This window comes from Eptesicus fuscus, chromosome 19 (genome assembly GCF_027574615.1).
Source record: "Eptesicus fuscus isolate TK198812 chromosome 19, DD_ASM_mEF_20220401, whole genome shotgun sequence".
Lineage (NCBI taxonomy): Eukaryota > Metazoa > Chordata > Mammalia > Chiroptera > Vespertilionidae > Eptesicus > Eptesicus fuscus.
In genome coordinates, this window is record NC_072491.1 from 9,104,886 (window position 1) to 9,122,494 (window position 17,609).

At 41.0% G+C, this 17,609-nt stretch overlaps 1 protein-coding gene across 1 annotated transcript in view; it reads left to right on the top strand.

The window, feature by feature from the left end:
- The first annotated feature begins 3,924 nt into the window (after positions 1 to 3,924).
- DPY19L4 (dpy-19 like 4) overlaps positions 3,925 to 17,609 on the top strand; it is a 51,147-nt gene continuing 37,462 nt past the window's right edge. The window contains exons 1-6 of the mRNA XM_054708395.1: positions 3,925 to 4,009; positions 11,695 to 11,805; positions 14,401 to 14,525; positions 15,226 to 15,316; positions 15,823 to 15,944; positions 16,058 to 16,203. Of these exons, the coding sequence (XP_054564370.1) occupies positions 3,994 to 4,009; positions 11,695 to 11,805; positions 14,401 to 14,525; positions 15,226 to 15,316; positions 15,823 to 15,944; positions 16,058 to 16,203 (611 nt within the window). The 5' untranslated portion in view covers positions 3,925 to 3,993. The remainder of the gene's footprint in view (positions 4,010 to 11,694; positions 11,806 to 14,400; positions 14,526 to 15,225; positions 15,317 to 15,822; positions 15,945 to 16,057; positions 16,204 to 17,609) is intronic.

Sequence of the window (17,609 nt, forward strand, 5' to 3'; positions counted from 1 at the left end):
ATTATAACAAAATAAAAATCCTTCTTACAACTCTCATTCATACGTTATTCACTTTGACCCACACGAAATAAGTTCACTAATACTGTCTCTGAAGCCGACCTTTCCCTTTACAGTAAAACCTGTATAAAGACCACCCTGCCAAAACTGTGCTGGTATCTTGCTTTTCCCTGTGATACCTGTCTGCCATTACCATGAAAATATATTCCAAGGACATCATTATAAAGGAAAAGAAAGGCTAGAAAAAGCAAAGCAAAAACAAAAAAAAACAAACCAAAACAAACAAACAAAAAAAACAAGAAAAAAGAAAAAAAGCCAGAAATCCTATTTGCTGTTAAGAGCAAATGAAATTAATACACCTTTTCAGCTTTCAAAAATGCTGTTAAGAACAACCTACAAACAACTTCAGCAATCAGGTCTAGAGAGAAACTGTGTTTGAAATAGGAAATGCGAGTAAATTCACTACAATCACTTTGCAGGTAAAGAAGAAGTTGATGGAGGAGTCGGTTTGATAACTCAATAAAAAAAAAAAAAAATGGACAAGGGTAGGCTGTCTGACCCCTCAAAATAAAAGAGTTCCCTTTTAAATTTCCGGGTGGATCCATGGGTAGTCAGATATTCCAGGTTAAACGGAACCTGATGCATCAATATCCTTCTTGGAGGCATCTCAGTGTGCCAGACACTGCGTCCCAACTTACACATCTGTGCCATTCGACCAGCAACAAACAAACATACACACACGTCTCTCTGTGCAAACCTTTCTTTGCTCATCTCAGTGAGAAAACCTGTCAGAGTACCAACTATTCCAGTGGATACGCCAGCCCCTCAACACGCTGCCAACAAAATGACGTAGGTACACATACACCAAGATCACAAGAGGATGAAGTATCTTCATCATCTTCTGTAATGTATTTATAGTTTTGCTTCTCAGAAGCAATTCGCGTAAGAATACATTTTTTTTTTTTTTTGCAGTCTTATATATTCCAGTCAAGATCTATAACACAGACCTTAAACCAACAGGAAGCAGCTTTGAAAAATGTGTCAAATCACTACAGTCGATTCCTATGCTCCAACTTGCAGTTTTGTTTCGGGATGAGACGCAGAACCCGTGCTTCCGAGGACTGGCAAGGGCTCCGGGAACCCACGCCCGGAAGGTGGGACGGTGGACACAGGGGCGCTGCCTCGGCGATCACCTGGACTTGGTGTCTTTGCTTTCGGCGTTCTGATGACAGAAAGAGTCTCGGATCTTTACAACTTCGGCTGCACACAAATGTCCGAAAGATTTCGTGTACCACTCTGGCATGTGGCCCCTTAAGTCAGCTCTGACAGCAGGGTATTTTAATAGGATGCTAATTTTCTCCTTCCAGAGCCGAGGTGGACAGAGCATTTGCAGAAATGCCCACACGATTGTACACAGGTTACTGCCCACTGCAGATGACTCATGCTGTTCTTGTGTGTTGTGATATATACTTGGAACAAAATGAAGCCAACGCCATCATTTTGCAGTGCCCAACCAAACTTCTTTTTGTGGAGATTTATATTCTAGACTACATTGCAGTTTTTGGTGGATGACCACAAAATTTAAAATCAAATAGTATCTCCTGGCCTTCTGGACTCTGTGCACACCCTACTAGTCTCCTACATTTGTTCTTCCTGGGAATGTCTGCACCTCTCTACATTAATGCAATTTCCCTCTCAAAATTAAAGATACACTGCTGTTTCTGATACTTAAGACATCCCACGCAAAGCCTCGTTGGACTTTTTTTTTTGGCAAATGAAAAAAACATCCAACCGTCAAATTTCTAAGAAGGTGTCAAGTGGGGAATGATCATGTGTAATAATCCAGAAATGAATTTACTTAAAGGAAGCAGAAGCATTGTCCATTTTTTTTTCCTCAGGAAGGAGCAGAAATCTGTGGTGACCATAACAGATTATGAAGTCTCCTTAAAAAGCAGTATTCTCATAAAAGAAGGATCACTTAAGTTTTTTTTAAGCCCGCAGACTTTAGAGAAACAGGAAGATTTTATATGTTGTGGGGTTTTTTTTTAAACCTAAAGATTGAATAATATCTCTTTCATATTTCCGTAAGAACCTATTTCTTCTCTTTATCCATTAATGTATAGCGCAGGCAAATTTATAATTAAGTCCATCAGTCACCCTGGTGATCGCGAAGGAACAACAGAAGGAATGGACATCACCTCGACCCCTGACTTGGAAAACAGTGGTCCTCATTGGTCACTGTATGTTCTCCCATGAGGTGGAGCTTTTGCAGACGCTCCTCTAGTAATCAGGACACCGGTATCTTCTGCCCACGCATTCATCCTGCCATATCTTGCAGTTTTCAAGGTCCATGCATTGTTCTCTCTGCTTTGACCCAGGTCTTTTCTGGCCCACTTGTACCTGCCATGGTATTTCTAACTTGTGTCCAATGTTGCTTGACAGCAAGACATATGTGCAGGCAACCAAAAGCATACAAAGAGTTCCGGAACTGTTTTTGCACAGTATTGAAAACTGACAGCTGCTCCCCAAACAGCCTCACTTGACAAAAGTGCTATTAGTAGATTCTTGCTGCCTGCTAAGAATGGGGCCTCCATAATTACCCCATGACTTCAGTGAATTCTATTGCTTTTTTACTCTTGCTCTAAAATGGGCATTTTGTCAGTTTCTAAATTTATTTCCAAGTCCTGTTAGAGGAAAGGTCCTGGTATTTGTTTAAGAATGTCATCTATATATATAAAAGCCTAAGCCACCAAACTATTGAACCACCGGTGGACTGGTCGCTATGACGTGCACAGACCACCAAGGGGCAGACACTCAACACAAGAGCTGCCCACTGGTGGTCGGTGCCTCCCGCAGTGGGAGCGCGGCTCAGCTGACCTGGATGAGAGGGGCGGGATGAGCCGAGGGGCTCCTCCCAGGCCGCCTGCCAATTGGCACACTACTAAATCCCTCGGGGGGATGTTGGATGCACAAGGACCCCATCGTGCACCAGGCCTCTAGTACCTAATAAAATTGAAGACAAACAGTTTGAGGAGTTAAAAGTTTGTTCCATTGTTGTGGAATACCTTCAAAGTGCAGCCTGCCTCCTGCATAGACGATAGTATTATTGTTTTCAAAAATATCACGAGCCTGGCCAGTGGCTCAGTGGTTGAGCATCCACCTATGGACCATGGGTCCATTCCTGGTCAGGGCACATGCCTGGGTTGCAGGCTGGGTCCCCAGCAGGGGACGTGCAGGAGGCAGCTGATCAATGATTCTCTCTCATCATTGATGTTTCTCTCTCTCTCTCCCTTCCTTTCAGAAATCAATTAAAATATATATTAAAAATAATATCATGAAATGCAGATTTACTGATTTATAAACTTGGTTAAAAAGTTTGGCTGGTTAAACATTCTGAGCTCCAAGTACAAGCTTCTTTCTTGTCATCATGGTCAAGAGGCCGACTACACCCAAGCTCTCACCCATGGTGGGTGTTCTGCGCCCCGAAAACCCGAGCCTGCAGATGGGCGTCCCAGGTCAGGCCCAGGGCTACCCCTGCCCAGCTTCCCTTCTGCAAAATGGGGCGGGACCGGGACCGGATCTGGAAGGTGTACCAGACAGTACCCTCTGACTCCCTGAATGGAAACTCAAAAGTCACGAAAAGCACGCCCCATCTCCCGCCTTCTCGGTCAGGACGGCGACGGGGAGGGGCTGCCGCGGGGCCACCAGCCCCGTCCCCCCCGGAGGGGGCGGCGCCCGGGCTCCCAGCCGCCTTCCTGCCGGCGCAGGCCCCGGCGCACCCGCCTAACGCGCCCGCCGCTCTCCGCTCCCGGCACTCTGGTTCCCGGGCCGCCCGGGGGACGCGGTTGGCGGAGACGCCGGAGGGGGGCGGGCCAGGAAGTGGGGGCGCGGCGGCGCGGAGCGGGGCTCGCGCGACGGAGGGGTTCGGCGACGCGCGCAGGGCGGAGACTCCCCGCCGCGCGGGAGCCGCAGGGGTGCCCGGCCTCCGCGGGAGCGATGGCGGAGGAAGAAGGTGACGGCCCGGGGTCCGGCGCTCCGACTGTCTCCCCAGGTCGCGGGAAAGAGGGGCCGGGGCGCGAGGAGCCCGAGGCCGGGCGGCGGGCGGCGGGCGGCGGGGGCGGATTCCGAGGGAGCGGAGCGAACGGCCCGAAGTTTCGTGGGCCGAGGTGGGGAGCAGAGGGGGCGCTCAAAGTTGGGAATCGAGTAGGAAAAGCAGAAGCGGTGGGGGGAGTGGCTGCGAAGGCGGGCTGTGAGCAGATAGTCCTTGGGTCTTAGTAAATAATATCTTTAAATGGTTTGTTTTATTTTATTTATTTTTATTTTTTAAAAATATATTTTTATTGATTTTTTTCACAGAGAGGAAGGGAGAGGGATAGAGAGCTAGAAACATCAACCAGCTGCCTCCTGCACACCCCCCACCGGGGATGTTCCCGCAACCAATGTACATGCCCTTGACCGGAATCGAACCTGGGACCCTTCAGTCCGCAGACTGACGCTCTATCCACTGAGCCAAACCGGTTTCGGCTTATTTTACTTTTTTAAATACGTTTTTAAAATTAAAGTATTTTATTTATTTATTTTAAAATATATTTTATTGATTTTTTACAGAGAGGAAGGGAGAGGGACAGAGAGCTAGAAACAGAGATGAGAGAGAAACATCGATCAGCTGCCTCCTGCACATCCCCCTACTGGGGATGTGCCCGCAACCAAGGTACATGCCCTTGACCGGAATGGATCCTGGGACCCTTCAGTCCGCAGGCCGACGCTCTATCCACCGAACGGAACCAAACCGGTTTCGGCTAAATGGCTTGTTTTTTTAGAAGCTTAGGAGCGTCCACCCATGAACCAGGAGGTCACGGTTAGATTCCCAGTCAGGGCACATGCCCAGGTTGCGGGCTCCATCCCCAGTGGGGGGCGGCAATTGGCAGTCAGTCAATGATTGTCATCATTGATGTTTCTCTCTCCCTTTTGGAAATCAATAAAAATATATTAAAAATAAAAAAAGATAATGGCGTTAAAAAAAATAGCACAGCCATGCCCTGGCTGGTGTTGCTAAAAATAAAAATAAAAATAAAAAAAAGGTGTAGGTAGGCACTCAGTGGCTGTTTGAAAGCCATAGTTCTTTAACCAGGTGCGCTCCGAGCTGTGCTGCGTGCGCAGGTGAGAGGCGGTGGAGGGGGAGAGGGGCCTCCGCCCAGGGCCCCCAAAAAGAGACGGGGGTCTGGGAGGAGATGAACCAGCGGAAACTGAAGAAGGCCAAGTTCACATTGAAGAGTGGGAGGAGATGGTTAATGTCGGAAGGACTAGAAGTCGTTGGGGATTAGGAGGCCAGGAGAGCCGTGAGGATGGAAGTGGGTGGGGTGGAGACAGCACCCCAGGACCCCGCGGGGTGAATGCCAATAGGTGAATTCTCTCTGCAGTATTGAGTCGTAGAAAAGGACAGGTATGAGAAAAATGGGGAGCTGGGAGGCACTTAGCGAGTGATGGCTATTATCGGAAACATGCATGCCATCATAACTTCACGATGCCATACTAGCTTCAGGAACAGGTATACAGTAGGATGGCATCACTTGACTGAGCGGTTTTGATTTTGGTGGAAAACATGACCTTTTTCACCCTATTGGCTGGAGTTGGTATTGTGATCTATTTAGAGTTAAGTCTTACTGACCCAAGAAGTGCAAGGAGAGCGCTTCAAGAATTCAGTGGAAAGCGAGTTTTAAAACATGAATTGTAAGACGTGTCTGCTGTCCTGTGTCTTGCTGTCTGGTCCCTGTGCTCACACTGGCTTTCTTCGTTGCCTTCTCTTCCTTGAGGTTCCAGAGTGTTAAAACTGATCTAAATGTAAGACAAGACACTCGACCTAAAAACAGCTTCAAAAGCAATACTATTTGTGGTTGGTGAGGAAGAATCTAATTTCATTTGTTGCCTTGGTTTTTTATCTTTGGCTGCAGTATATTTAAAACTTGTCTTGATTTTTTTTTTCTCTTTTCCTTTTCTGACTAATTGTAAAAGCTGTGGGGGTAGGTTGATGAGCTAGTTTAGTTTATAAGTTTCCTTGAGCACGTTCCTGCTCAAGTTAAAGCAGCAGTTTTCACCCGGTGTGCTGCAAGAATTTTTAAAACATGCAATCACTGACTTTTTTTAGTCAGCAGCACTGACCGCTTTTTCCCTTAGATTGTCAAGGAAAAAGAATGACAACAGCCAACACAACAATAGCTAGCTGTCTGGTGTGAATGAATCAAAATTATACCTATTTTTTTGTCAGATCAGCAAAAAAATATATTTGTGTGTGTGCCACAGAATTTTAGTAATTAGTGTATGTGTGGCATGAGGTGAAAAGGGTTGAAAATCGCTGAGTTAATACTAGGGGGAAGGGTGGGAGGGAAAGGGTCAATGGAGGGAGAAGGGGGGAGTCTGTTAATACTTTCAACAATAAAGATAAATTAAAAAAGCTAATACTGGGTACTAAAAGTCTTTAATATTATGCATCACATAAAATGACATTATAGTTACACAATTAAAAAGACCATACCGCCCTGCTGGTGTGGCTCAATGGTTGGGGATGGACCTATGAACCAGGAGGTCATGGTTTGATTCTGTGTCAAGGCACATGCCCAGGTTGTGGGCTAGATCCCCAGTTGGGGGCATGCAGAAGGCAGCTGATTGATGATTCTCTGTAATCATTGATGTTTCTATCTCTCTCTCCCTCTCCCTTCCTCTCTGAAAAAAAAAACAAACAAAAAAACATACCATTTTGTAAAATTTACTTAGGTGATATAAAGTGAAAAATGATTTTTGGTTGTAGAATTACAGATATTTCAAAGCAATACATCTTATATGTGAAACATAATTGATGCAGTTTATTTAAAATACAGTTTCACTCAACACATTTTTTTAAAGGGTTGCTTCTCTTTTTAAATGTATTTTTATTGATTTCAGAGAGGACGGGAGAGGGAGAGAGAAAGAGACATCAGTGATGAGAGAGAACCACCAATCAGCTGCCTCCTGCATGTCCCCCACTGGGGATCAAGCCCGCAACCCAGGCATGTTCCCCTGACCGAAATCGAACTCAGGACCCTTCAGTCCGCAAGCTGACGCTCCATCCACCAAGCCAAACCAGCCAGGGCAACACATTTTTAAGTTACATAAATAATTGGATCCCTACTGTGGTAGGTGCTGGGATATAATGGTCAACAGTGAATAATTAAATTCTTATTTATTATAGTAATGCTAGTAATGATATTTATAGCAAGCATGTCTGTGTGCCAGGCATTCTGAGTGTTTTACATTTACTTAGGACTCAATACTTTTTTCTCCCAAAACACATGTTATTTTGTATTCACTTGTGTTAAAATTAAACTAAGTTTACTTGTATCCCCACGTGCTCTATATCTTTTTTTTTTTTTTTTTTTTTTTTTTTTTGCTTATTCACTTGGATCCTCTTTGTTGTCCCACTTTTTCTCTAAATAAATTCTATTTAGGAACCTCATCTTCCAAAAGGTGTCTTCTTTGCTGCTAGGGGTCAGGGTGCTTATGCTTCCTGAACGAAATGTTAGAGCAAAGAAAGAAGTGACAACCTTGAGTAGAGCAGTATTAACACTTCACGTGGAAATTGCTATATTCTGGATGGACATTTGCAGGCCTCTTTGTAGTCCTACTATTTCATGTAAAGATCACTGGACCAGAAATAGCAGGTTATTTTTGTGGCTATGTTATTTTCTTTTTTTTTTTTCTTCGCAGTGCTAAATATGTAAAATAGTGAAAGGAAACCTGAATTCTATCCTAGAGCTTTTATATCAGAATTAATAATCTAGTTTGTCCACTGCTTTGGCCTTTATTACTTAACCACTGAGAGATTCTTGGCTTTGTTTATCAATTATTAAGTTAGGAGATCAATATAGAGAAAACAAGGTGAAATTTGCATCTAATATGATTTGTTAAATGGTGACAGAAAATTAGTTTTAAAGACAAGGTTGAAGAGATTGGCTAAAATGAATACTGTATTTTCCAAGTTGTATTTTTTTTATTCCCACAATTTAATGCCACTGTAATTGTCATGTTCTAAAATCAGTGCATATGTTTAATATGCTAATGGTTTCCCCCCTTGAAAAACTTATTAAATAATACCTTTAAATGAATGGCACTTTAGAATTAAGAAAATAAAGCATTATAGATGTAGTACTAGAGGCCCGGTGCATAAAATTTGTGCACAGGGTGGGTCCCCTCAGCCCAGCCTGCACCCTCTCCAATCCAGGACCCCTTGGGGGATGTCCAACTGCAGTTGGATATCCCTCTCACAATCCGGGCCTGCTGGCTTCTAACTGCTCACCTCCCTGCCTGCCTGCCTGCCTGCCTGATCACACCTAACTGCTCCCCCCTGCCAGCCTGATCACCCCTAATTGCCTCTGCCTGCCAGCCTGGTGGCCCCCAACTGCCCCCCTCTGCTGGTCTGGTCACCCCTAACTGCCCCCCCAACCCCCCGCCAGCCTGGTTGCTCCTCACTGCCCCCCCTGCCGGCCTGGTTGCCCCCAACTGCCCCTCTGCTGGCCTGGTCGCCCCCAACTGCCCCCTCTGCCGACCTGGTTGCCCCAGGCAGCCTGCTGTTCAGTCATTTGGTCGTCCCTCACTAACTCCCCTGCCAGCCTGGTCGCCCCATGCAGCCTGCTGTTCGGTCGTCTGTCTGGTTGTTTCGGTTGTGACTGCCCCTGGCTTTTTATATATCAGGATATTGATTTGTATGGTCTTTATCATTACTCATATAGATTCTTGAGAGATGACTGTTAAGATTTGTATGCTTCATAAGTTACTTTGGAAACTGCAAAATTTTTGTATAAGTTGTACTTTTATAAATAAAAATCCATTTATGTACACAGAGAACACTTTATTAAAGTCCCTGTAAAGTGATTTATAAAGAATTTAAAAAAAAGGAAAATTGTAGCTTTTTGTGAAGAAGACTTTTTTATGTGAACACTCCCCAATTTTATCTTTATCTTAAATGTGTGCTTTTAGACACTGTCTAAAAAAACACCTACCTTGGTCACAAACACCCATTGGTCACACACATTTCTTAACTACCTCAATATATTTGTTAATTTGATTTCAGAAATTATCCAATTAAATTTTTTAAAAATCTAAAACTATTAATGTGTTTAATATGCATGTATAGCTACCAAGTAAACTTTTTTGTGCTTTTTTTCCTTGTATGCTTTTATTTATTTTATTTTTTTGTATTTTTGTGTAAGTTTATTCTTTTTTTTTTTCTTGTATGCTTTTAAAATAAAATTTAAAATAATAACTTGCATCTGAAGACTTTATTGGCTTTACATAAAACTTTATTCTTGTTGACCACTTCTAATTTTTGCTTTAACTCATAGAAGGGGAAAATTAAAAGAGCATCATGAAGAAAAAAAGTAAAATTTACTTTATTCATTTTCTACAGTAAAGTTAGAGAATAATCCATCTAATCAGCAACAGTAGTTGATTCATTTTTCCTTTTTTAAAAAAATATATTTCTTTATTGAATTCAGAGAGGAAGGAAGAGGGAGAGATAGATAGAAACATCAATAATGAGAGGGAATCATTGATCAGCTGCCTCCTGCATGCCCCTACTGGGGATCGAGCCAGCAACCCGAGCATGTGCCCTTGGCCAGAATCGAACCTGGGACCCTTGAGTCCGCAGGCTGACGCTCTATCCACTGAGCCAAACTGGCTAGGGCCATTTCTCCTTTTAAAAAAAAATATATATATTGTTGATTTTTTACAGAGGAAGGAAGAGGGAGAGATAGATAGAAACATCAATGATGAGAGGGAATCATTGATCAGCTGCATCCTACACACTCCCCACTGGGAATGTGCCCACAACCAAGGTACATGCCGTTGACTGGAATTGAACCTGGGACCCTTGAGTCCGCAGGCCGACGCTCTATCCACTGAGCCAAACTGGTTAGGGCTAATTTCTCCTTTTTTGATTCCTCTCTTTAGGCTTATATTTCATAGTCTAAAGTCATCACAAAAAGAAAAGAAAAGGATGTGAGGGCGATCTGGCTGCGACATCTGTCACCCCATTGATCGCCAGGGTTGATTCGGCTGATCTGGCTGGCTAGGCGGGTGTCCCCCTCCTCCCTCACCTATCCATGTGCGTCCCTCCCGAAGCTGCTCTGGGTCGAAGAGGACGACCTTCCCCCCAGAGGAGAGGACCGGTCTTCGGTCAAGGGTATACGAGTAGCTGCGCTCCCCTGCTAGAACCTCCAAACAAGCTTTAAAGAAAAGAAAAATATAAGGAGGAGACAAATTCTTAAACCACCTTAAAAACTTGACAGGACACTAACTTCATAAGGGCAAAGCTTACCCCAAAAGATAATTAGTCATAACGAGGAAAAGTATTTACATTGAATACAGTAAATTCCTTTTTAATTTGGGATTTAGTTTACTGGTTTGAAGGAACTTTTCTGCATTATGTCTTTTTTTGGGTGGGATATATAAAGGGTAGATAATCTAATGGGGAATTTTCTGAGATTGCCCAAATCCAGGGATATTTATAGGTTCAGCTATTTTCTAATACCTAAGTCTATAAGACTTGAATGATAATGACACCACAGCATTGTGAAAGTCTGCAGAACTTTTAGGATTATTTAAAAAATGAAGTATAGCCCTAACTGGTTTGGCTCAGTGGATAGAGCATCGGCCTGTGGATTCAAGGGTCCCAGGTTCGGGTTCCGGTCAAGGGCATGTACATTGGTTGCGGGCACATCCCCAGTAGGGGGTGTGCAGGAGGCAGCTGATCGATGTTTCTCTCTCATCGATGTTTCTAACTCTCCCTCTCCCTCTCTGTAAAAAATCAATAAAGTATATATATATTTTTAAAAGAAGTATAACCCTGGTCTGGTGGCTCAGTTGGTTAGAGCATTGTCCTGATGTGCCAAGGTTGTGGATTTGTTTCCCGGTCAGGGTACATACAAAAAAGCAACCGATGAAAACATAAGTGGAACAACAATTACACATTTCTTGCTGTAGAAATCAATCAATAAAAAGTAAAAAATGAGATGCCCGACTGGCAAGGCTCAGTGGTTGAGCGTTGACCTATCAGGTCGGCCAGGAGATCACGGTTCGATTCCCGGTCAGGGCACATGCCTGGGTTGTGGGCTCAATTCCCAGTGTGGGGTGTGCAGGAGACAGCCGATCAGTGACTCTCTCTCATCATTGATGTTTCTATTTCTCTCTTTCCCTCGCCCTCTCTGAAATCAGTAAAAATACATAAAAAATAAAAGTGAGGTATAGTTTTATGGTCAATGTATTTTATTATATTTTGATTAAAAATTATTAATCCTTGAATTATGCATGTAACTAATAGGTAACTAGAATAATAAGCTAATTTATTACATAACAGTTGGTTTCCCAATCATGAAAAATAATTTACTTATTTTGGGATATTGTGAAAATACCTTCCTCTCCGGAGAAGAGCTCATTAGTTTATCAATAGTACTCTGAAGGCACTTGTTGAAGGTGGAACCGATATTGTCTTTTTTGTTTGGAGGAAAAACAGTTTTGTGATGAGTGCTAAAATAATTATGAAAAAAGTTATCTTTGGTACTAATAGGTCTTTGTGTGACTTTTACCTTAGTATAATAAAAGTTAATCATTTGGGATACAGACAGAATAAGTTGATACACATTGCAATGACTTTTCAAATATTTTAAGGATCAGCTATAGAACTGCGCCAAAGAAAAAAGCCAGAATCTTCAGAAAATAAAGAATCTGCCAAAGAAGAGAAAATCCATGACACTCCAGTTCCTGAAAGAGCTCCAAAACGTAAGTTAGATAGATTTGGAGTTTTTGTGCTACTACAAAAATACAGTTATACTAGGTAGTATATTTTATATTAATATTTTAAATGTAGGAACATGTTTTGTGATTAAGATGTGGTGGTACCAGTCACCTTCCCTTAGGTTTTACTATAGAACAACCTCTAAATCTCACTCATTTACAACACACTTAAATACCATTCTACAATCCGGAAATTTAAAGTAGAAACACTACGTCAGGAGTGTCTGTATAAGATTTGGTTGAATATATTTTTTTCTAATAACACTTGATAATTAGGATTAGCTTGCTATTGTCTAAGACTTAATTAAACACACACACACACGCACACACACACACACACACACACACAGGAAAAGATCCACGTTTAGAAACCTTGAAGAACTTTTGCCAAACTGCCACAATAAATAAGTTTTCTTATTGTGTTTTTACTGAGTTCTTACTATCTGCCAGGCCAGATGCTTTACACATACTATTGGAAACAGTAATGTTAAAATAATTTTATTATACAGATACTAATATTTGATTTACTGGGTAGGGTTTTTCAAGCATTTTGATTATAATTCATATTAATTTAGTGATATCTAACTAGGCTTTAATATCTCTAATATACTTTGTAAAATAACATTTATGAAATAATATATTGAAAATAGCTATGATTTTAGTTTCTCTAAACAAATAAATCAATAAGTTGATTTTTATAAACTTCCAGTCATTCAGTAGCAGAACACTAGGCTTTGGGCCCTTAGGCCCATGCTTATATTTATCTTAACAGCTATAGCAGGACTAAATCATCCTGTGTGTAGGAAATCCAAATATGTCTTATGTTATTTCATCAAGAAGTTGTTACATATACATAACAGTTGTATATGAAGTTTTAAATACATAATCATCAAAAATCATTGAATTGTACATTTTATTTTATTTTTGTGTGTGTATATATATATATATTTATATATTTTTTATTTTTATTTATTTTTTTTCCCCATTGATTTTTAGAGAGAGGGAAAGACAGAGAGAAATATTGATGTGATAGAAACACATTGATTGGTTGTCTCCTGCATGAGCCCTGACCAGGGCCCCAGGCCAGGAAGGAGCTTGCAACTGAGATACTTGCCCTTCACCGGAATCGAACCCAGGACCCTTCAGTCCACAGGCCATCACTTTATTCACTGAGCCAAACCAGCTTGGGCTATTTTATTTAATTTTTATTTATTTTATTATTTTTATTTTTATTGATTTCAAAGAGGAAGAAAGAGTGAGAGAAAGATAGAAACATCAAAGATGAGAGAGAATCATTGATCGACTGTCTCCTGCATGCCCCACACCAGGGATCGAGCCTGCAACCCAGGCATGTTCCCTGACCAGGAATTGAACCATGACCTCCTGGTTCATAGGTTGATGCTCAACCACTGAGCCACGCTGGCTGGACAAATTATACATTTTAAATAGCTGTAGTTTATAGTAAATTGTTTCTCAATAAAGAATAAGATCCCTGGATAAGGAAAAAATATCAGTAGTAATTCTGATTGAACCTATTTTTTCTTTAGATATTTGGTATGGTAGTACATTCTTCTTATTCCTTTTTTAAATGAATAGAATTTAATTTTTAAAAATATGTTCAATTTATAGAAGAAATGAGCAGACAGTATAGAATTCCCAAGTTACCATCCCCCCCACAATGGAGTTTTCCTTATTATTATTTAACTAGAGGCCCATTGCATGAAATTTGTGTGTGTGGGGGTGGGGTTCCCTCAGCCCAGCCTGCATCCTCTCACAATCTGGGACATCCCTCTTGCAATCTCCTAACTGCTGGCCTGCCTGCCTGATCGCCCCTAACCACACTCTACTTGCTTGCCTCATTGCCCCTAACCACTCTCCTGCCTGCCTGATTGCCCCTAACCACTCTGCCTGCCTGCCTGATCACCCCTAACCCCTCTGCCTGCCTGATTGCCCCTAACCACTCGCCTGCCTGCCTGATGCCCCTAACTGCTCGCCTGCCTGCCTGATCGCCCCTAACCACCTCTGCCTCGGCCCTTGTCACTGCGGCTTCATCCGGAAGGATGTCTGGAAGGTCGTTTGCCTGTTTGGTCTAATTAGCATATTAGCTCTTTATTATATAGGGTATTAGTAAGGTACGTTTGTTACAATTAATGAACCAGTATTGATAACATTATTTTAAACTAAAGTCCATATTTTATTCAGATTTTTTTGATTTTTACCTAATGTCCTCTTTCTGTTCCAGGATCCCATCCAGGATATATTACATTTAGTTGTCATGTCTCCTTAGGCTCCTCTCGTTGTGACTGTTTCACAGGTCTTGTTTGTGATGACCTTGGCAGTTTAGAGGGATAGTGGTCAGGTATATTGTAGGATGCCCCTCTGTTGGGATTTGTCTGCTGTTTTTCTCAGAATTACACTGGGGCAATGGGTTTTGGGAAGGATGACCATAGAGTTAGAATGCCATTTTTATCACATCATATCCAGGGTACATACTAACTTTTGATTACTTTTTCTTTTTTAATAGAAGTTCATAAATATAAATATCATCTACATCTAATTACTTTTAATATGCTTTTTCAGATGTATTATTTCAGCGCTTTGCAAAGATTTTCATTGGCTGTCTTGCAGCAGTTACTAGCGGTATGATGTATGCTCTCTATTTGTCAGCATACCATGAGCGGAAATTCTGGTTTTCCAACAGGCAGGTAAGAAGAAAGACTTTTGAGCATATGAGAGGTATTTTAGTATTTAATATTAATTTAACTAATTTGCTTTTCCAGGGAGCCCAAATCGTGTGATAAGCATGACAAGTGTTTTCTTATTTATAGCCATTAGAAACAAAATGGTGTAAAAGCTGTTTTGAGAACACTCACAGTATCAACCTTGAAAATTTTAATGTAATATATTTTAAGGCCATAGAATAGAAATATGAGGATGCTTTCCTTCATGCAATTAATTTATCAGGGACTTTTGGCAGTGAAATGATGAGGAGTTTACTCAGCTTTTTAGTTTTCAGAAACAATCTGAAAATTTCAGGATCAAAATATATTTTTAGCCTGACCAGTGTGGGTCAGTGGTTGAGCGTTGACCCATGAACCCAGAGGTCATGATTTGATTCCTAGTCAGGGAACAGGCCCAGGTTGCTGGCTAGATCCCCTGTAGGGGGAGCCAGTCAGTGATTCTCACCATTGATGTTTCCATCCCACTCCCCCTCTCTTCCTCTCTCTGAAATCAATAAAAACATTAAAAGAAAACACCCAAAACTTTGACCTACTTAAAGGAAAATTCAAACATATCTTTGAATAAATGGATAGATAAGTAGTATTCGTTTAGAAGATGAGATAGAAGGAAGATAGCAGTTGAAATTTAGGACAATGGTATTTAAATAATCACATTTTCTTTTAGGAGCTTGAACGAGAAATCACATTCCAGGGTGACAGTGCCATTTATTACTCTTATTATAAAGATATGTTAAAGGCACCTTCATTTGAAAGAGGTATGATAACTACATTTATATTTTTAATAACAATATTTTTATAAAATAAAACATTTTTTCCCAGCCAAAGTGGCTCAGTTGGTTGAGCATCATCGTTCTGACCGAAGGGCTGCCGGTTCAATTCCTGGTCAGGGCACATACCCAGGGTTTGGGTTCGGTCCCGAGTTGGGGCATGTACAGAAGGCAGCCACTTGGTGTTATCTCTCATATCAATCTCTCTCTCTCTTCCCCCTTCTCTCTAAGCATGTCCTCAGGAGAGGTTAAATAAATAAATATAAAATAAAACACGGTTCTTCTGTATTGTAGTCTTTGATTGTAGAGATTTGTCTCAGAATATAGATATTGTTCTTCCTTGTACTTAATAAAATAATTGGAAAAATGATACACAGTATTATTTTTGTATTTTTCTTGATCTTAATTTAAAATATTCAATGACTTCTGAATTACATGTTTAGTTATCATAAAAGCACAATAAATGACCTAGAGAAAAATTTTTCTGTCTTTAGGTATTTACGAACTGACACATAATAACAAAACTGTATCTCTGAAGACTATAAATGCAGTGCAACAAATGTATCTATATCCAGAACTTATAGCCAGTGTTTCATATCAAGCAACTGGTAGCAACGTATGTGTTTTTTCTTTTTTATTATAATATTTATTATCTCACATACTTATGGATCCTCAAAATTACTTGATGTAATTCTGTTATCTTCTTCTCTCTCTATTTTTTTCAATTAGGAGATTATTGAGCCAGTATATTTCTATATTGGTATTGTTTTTGGATTGCAAGGAATATATGTTACTGCTTTATTTGTTACAAGTTGGCTTATGAGTGGAACCTGGCTAGCAGGAATGCTTACTGTTGCGTGGTTCATTATTAACAGGTAAGAAAGGTGTTTTTAATAAGTTTTACAACTTTCTGTGTCTGTGGTAGTCAGTTCTAAAAATGCTCTCTCCCTGACCCTCATATTTTATATGGCACTGTTGACCTTAAGTAGGAAGATTACCCAGTGGGGCTGGTCTAATGGTATGATCCCCTAAAAGTGGAGAGCTTTTTCCAGCTAGTGCAGAGATAGTTGGAAGCATGAGGAGGGTTTGCTGTTCTGTTGCTGGATTGAAGTGAGGAGGAAGTGACTTTTCCCAATAACCATTGAGCTCATAAAAGGACTATAAATACGGATGAGAACTGCAGCCCTAGCTGATGCTTTGATTTTAGCTTAGGGAGCCTCTAAGCAGAGAATCCAGCCAACTGCTGGATTTGTGACCTAATAAATCTGTGCTGTGTTGTTTTGTTTCTTTAAAGATTTTTTTAAAATGGATTTTTAGAGATAGAGGAAGGGAGAGGGAGAGCGAGAATGGAACATCAATCAGCTGCCTCTTGCATGACCCCTACTGGCTATTGGTTGATGACATAAGCTTCATGAAAAGAAGGAAGAGGCATCAGATACATCACTATTAACTACCACAGATAACTATTCAATATTAATCTATGGCAGTGTGCTTTGCCTTTTATTTTATTTTTTTATTGGTTTTAGAAAGAGGCAGGGAGAGAGAAACACTGATTTGTTGTTCTACTTATTTATGCGTTCATTGGTTGAGTGAAGCTGAGATTGACTGCTAGTTTAGGGGATCACAGTCTGATCTCTCCCATTGTTTTCCTCTTAAGACTAGAAAATAATCTTTGCATTGTTTTGGGGTACCAGATGAATTTCCTTTTCACCATTAACCATTTACTTAAGGGTTGTAGCTCCAGTTAGTAATCTTTGCCAAAATTAGTGATTTCATTTGGGTTATAAAATTATATTTTTCTATTTTCATTAGCTACATTCTTCATTATTCTTTTTGTTTGTCTTGTTAATCCTCAACCGAGGATATTTTTCCACTGATTTTTAAGGAGAGTGGAAGAGAGAGGGAAGGAGAAAGAAATATCAGTGTGAGAGAAACACATCGATTGGTTGCCTCCTGTAAGATCCCCGACCAGAGCCTGGGCCGGGGAGCAGCCTCCAACCAAGATACGTGCCCTTGACCGGAATCGAACCCGGGACCCTTTGTTCCGCAGGCCGATGCTCTATCCACTGAGCAAAACCGGCTAGGGTATATTCTTCATTCTCTAAAGGTAGAGTTTTTCTTTATTAACCAGGATTCTTTGGTTATCTTTAAATTCATTTACTATTTGAAAGACAAATGTTTAACTTCACTTTAATTACCAACTTCTACATGTGTTTGTAGCTGTCTCCAATTGTGATAAGAAACATTTTCTGCTGTTCTCACTGTCTCTCTTTTTTTGTTT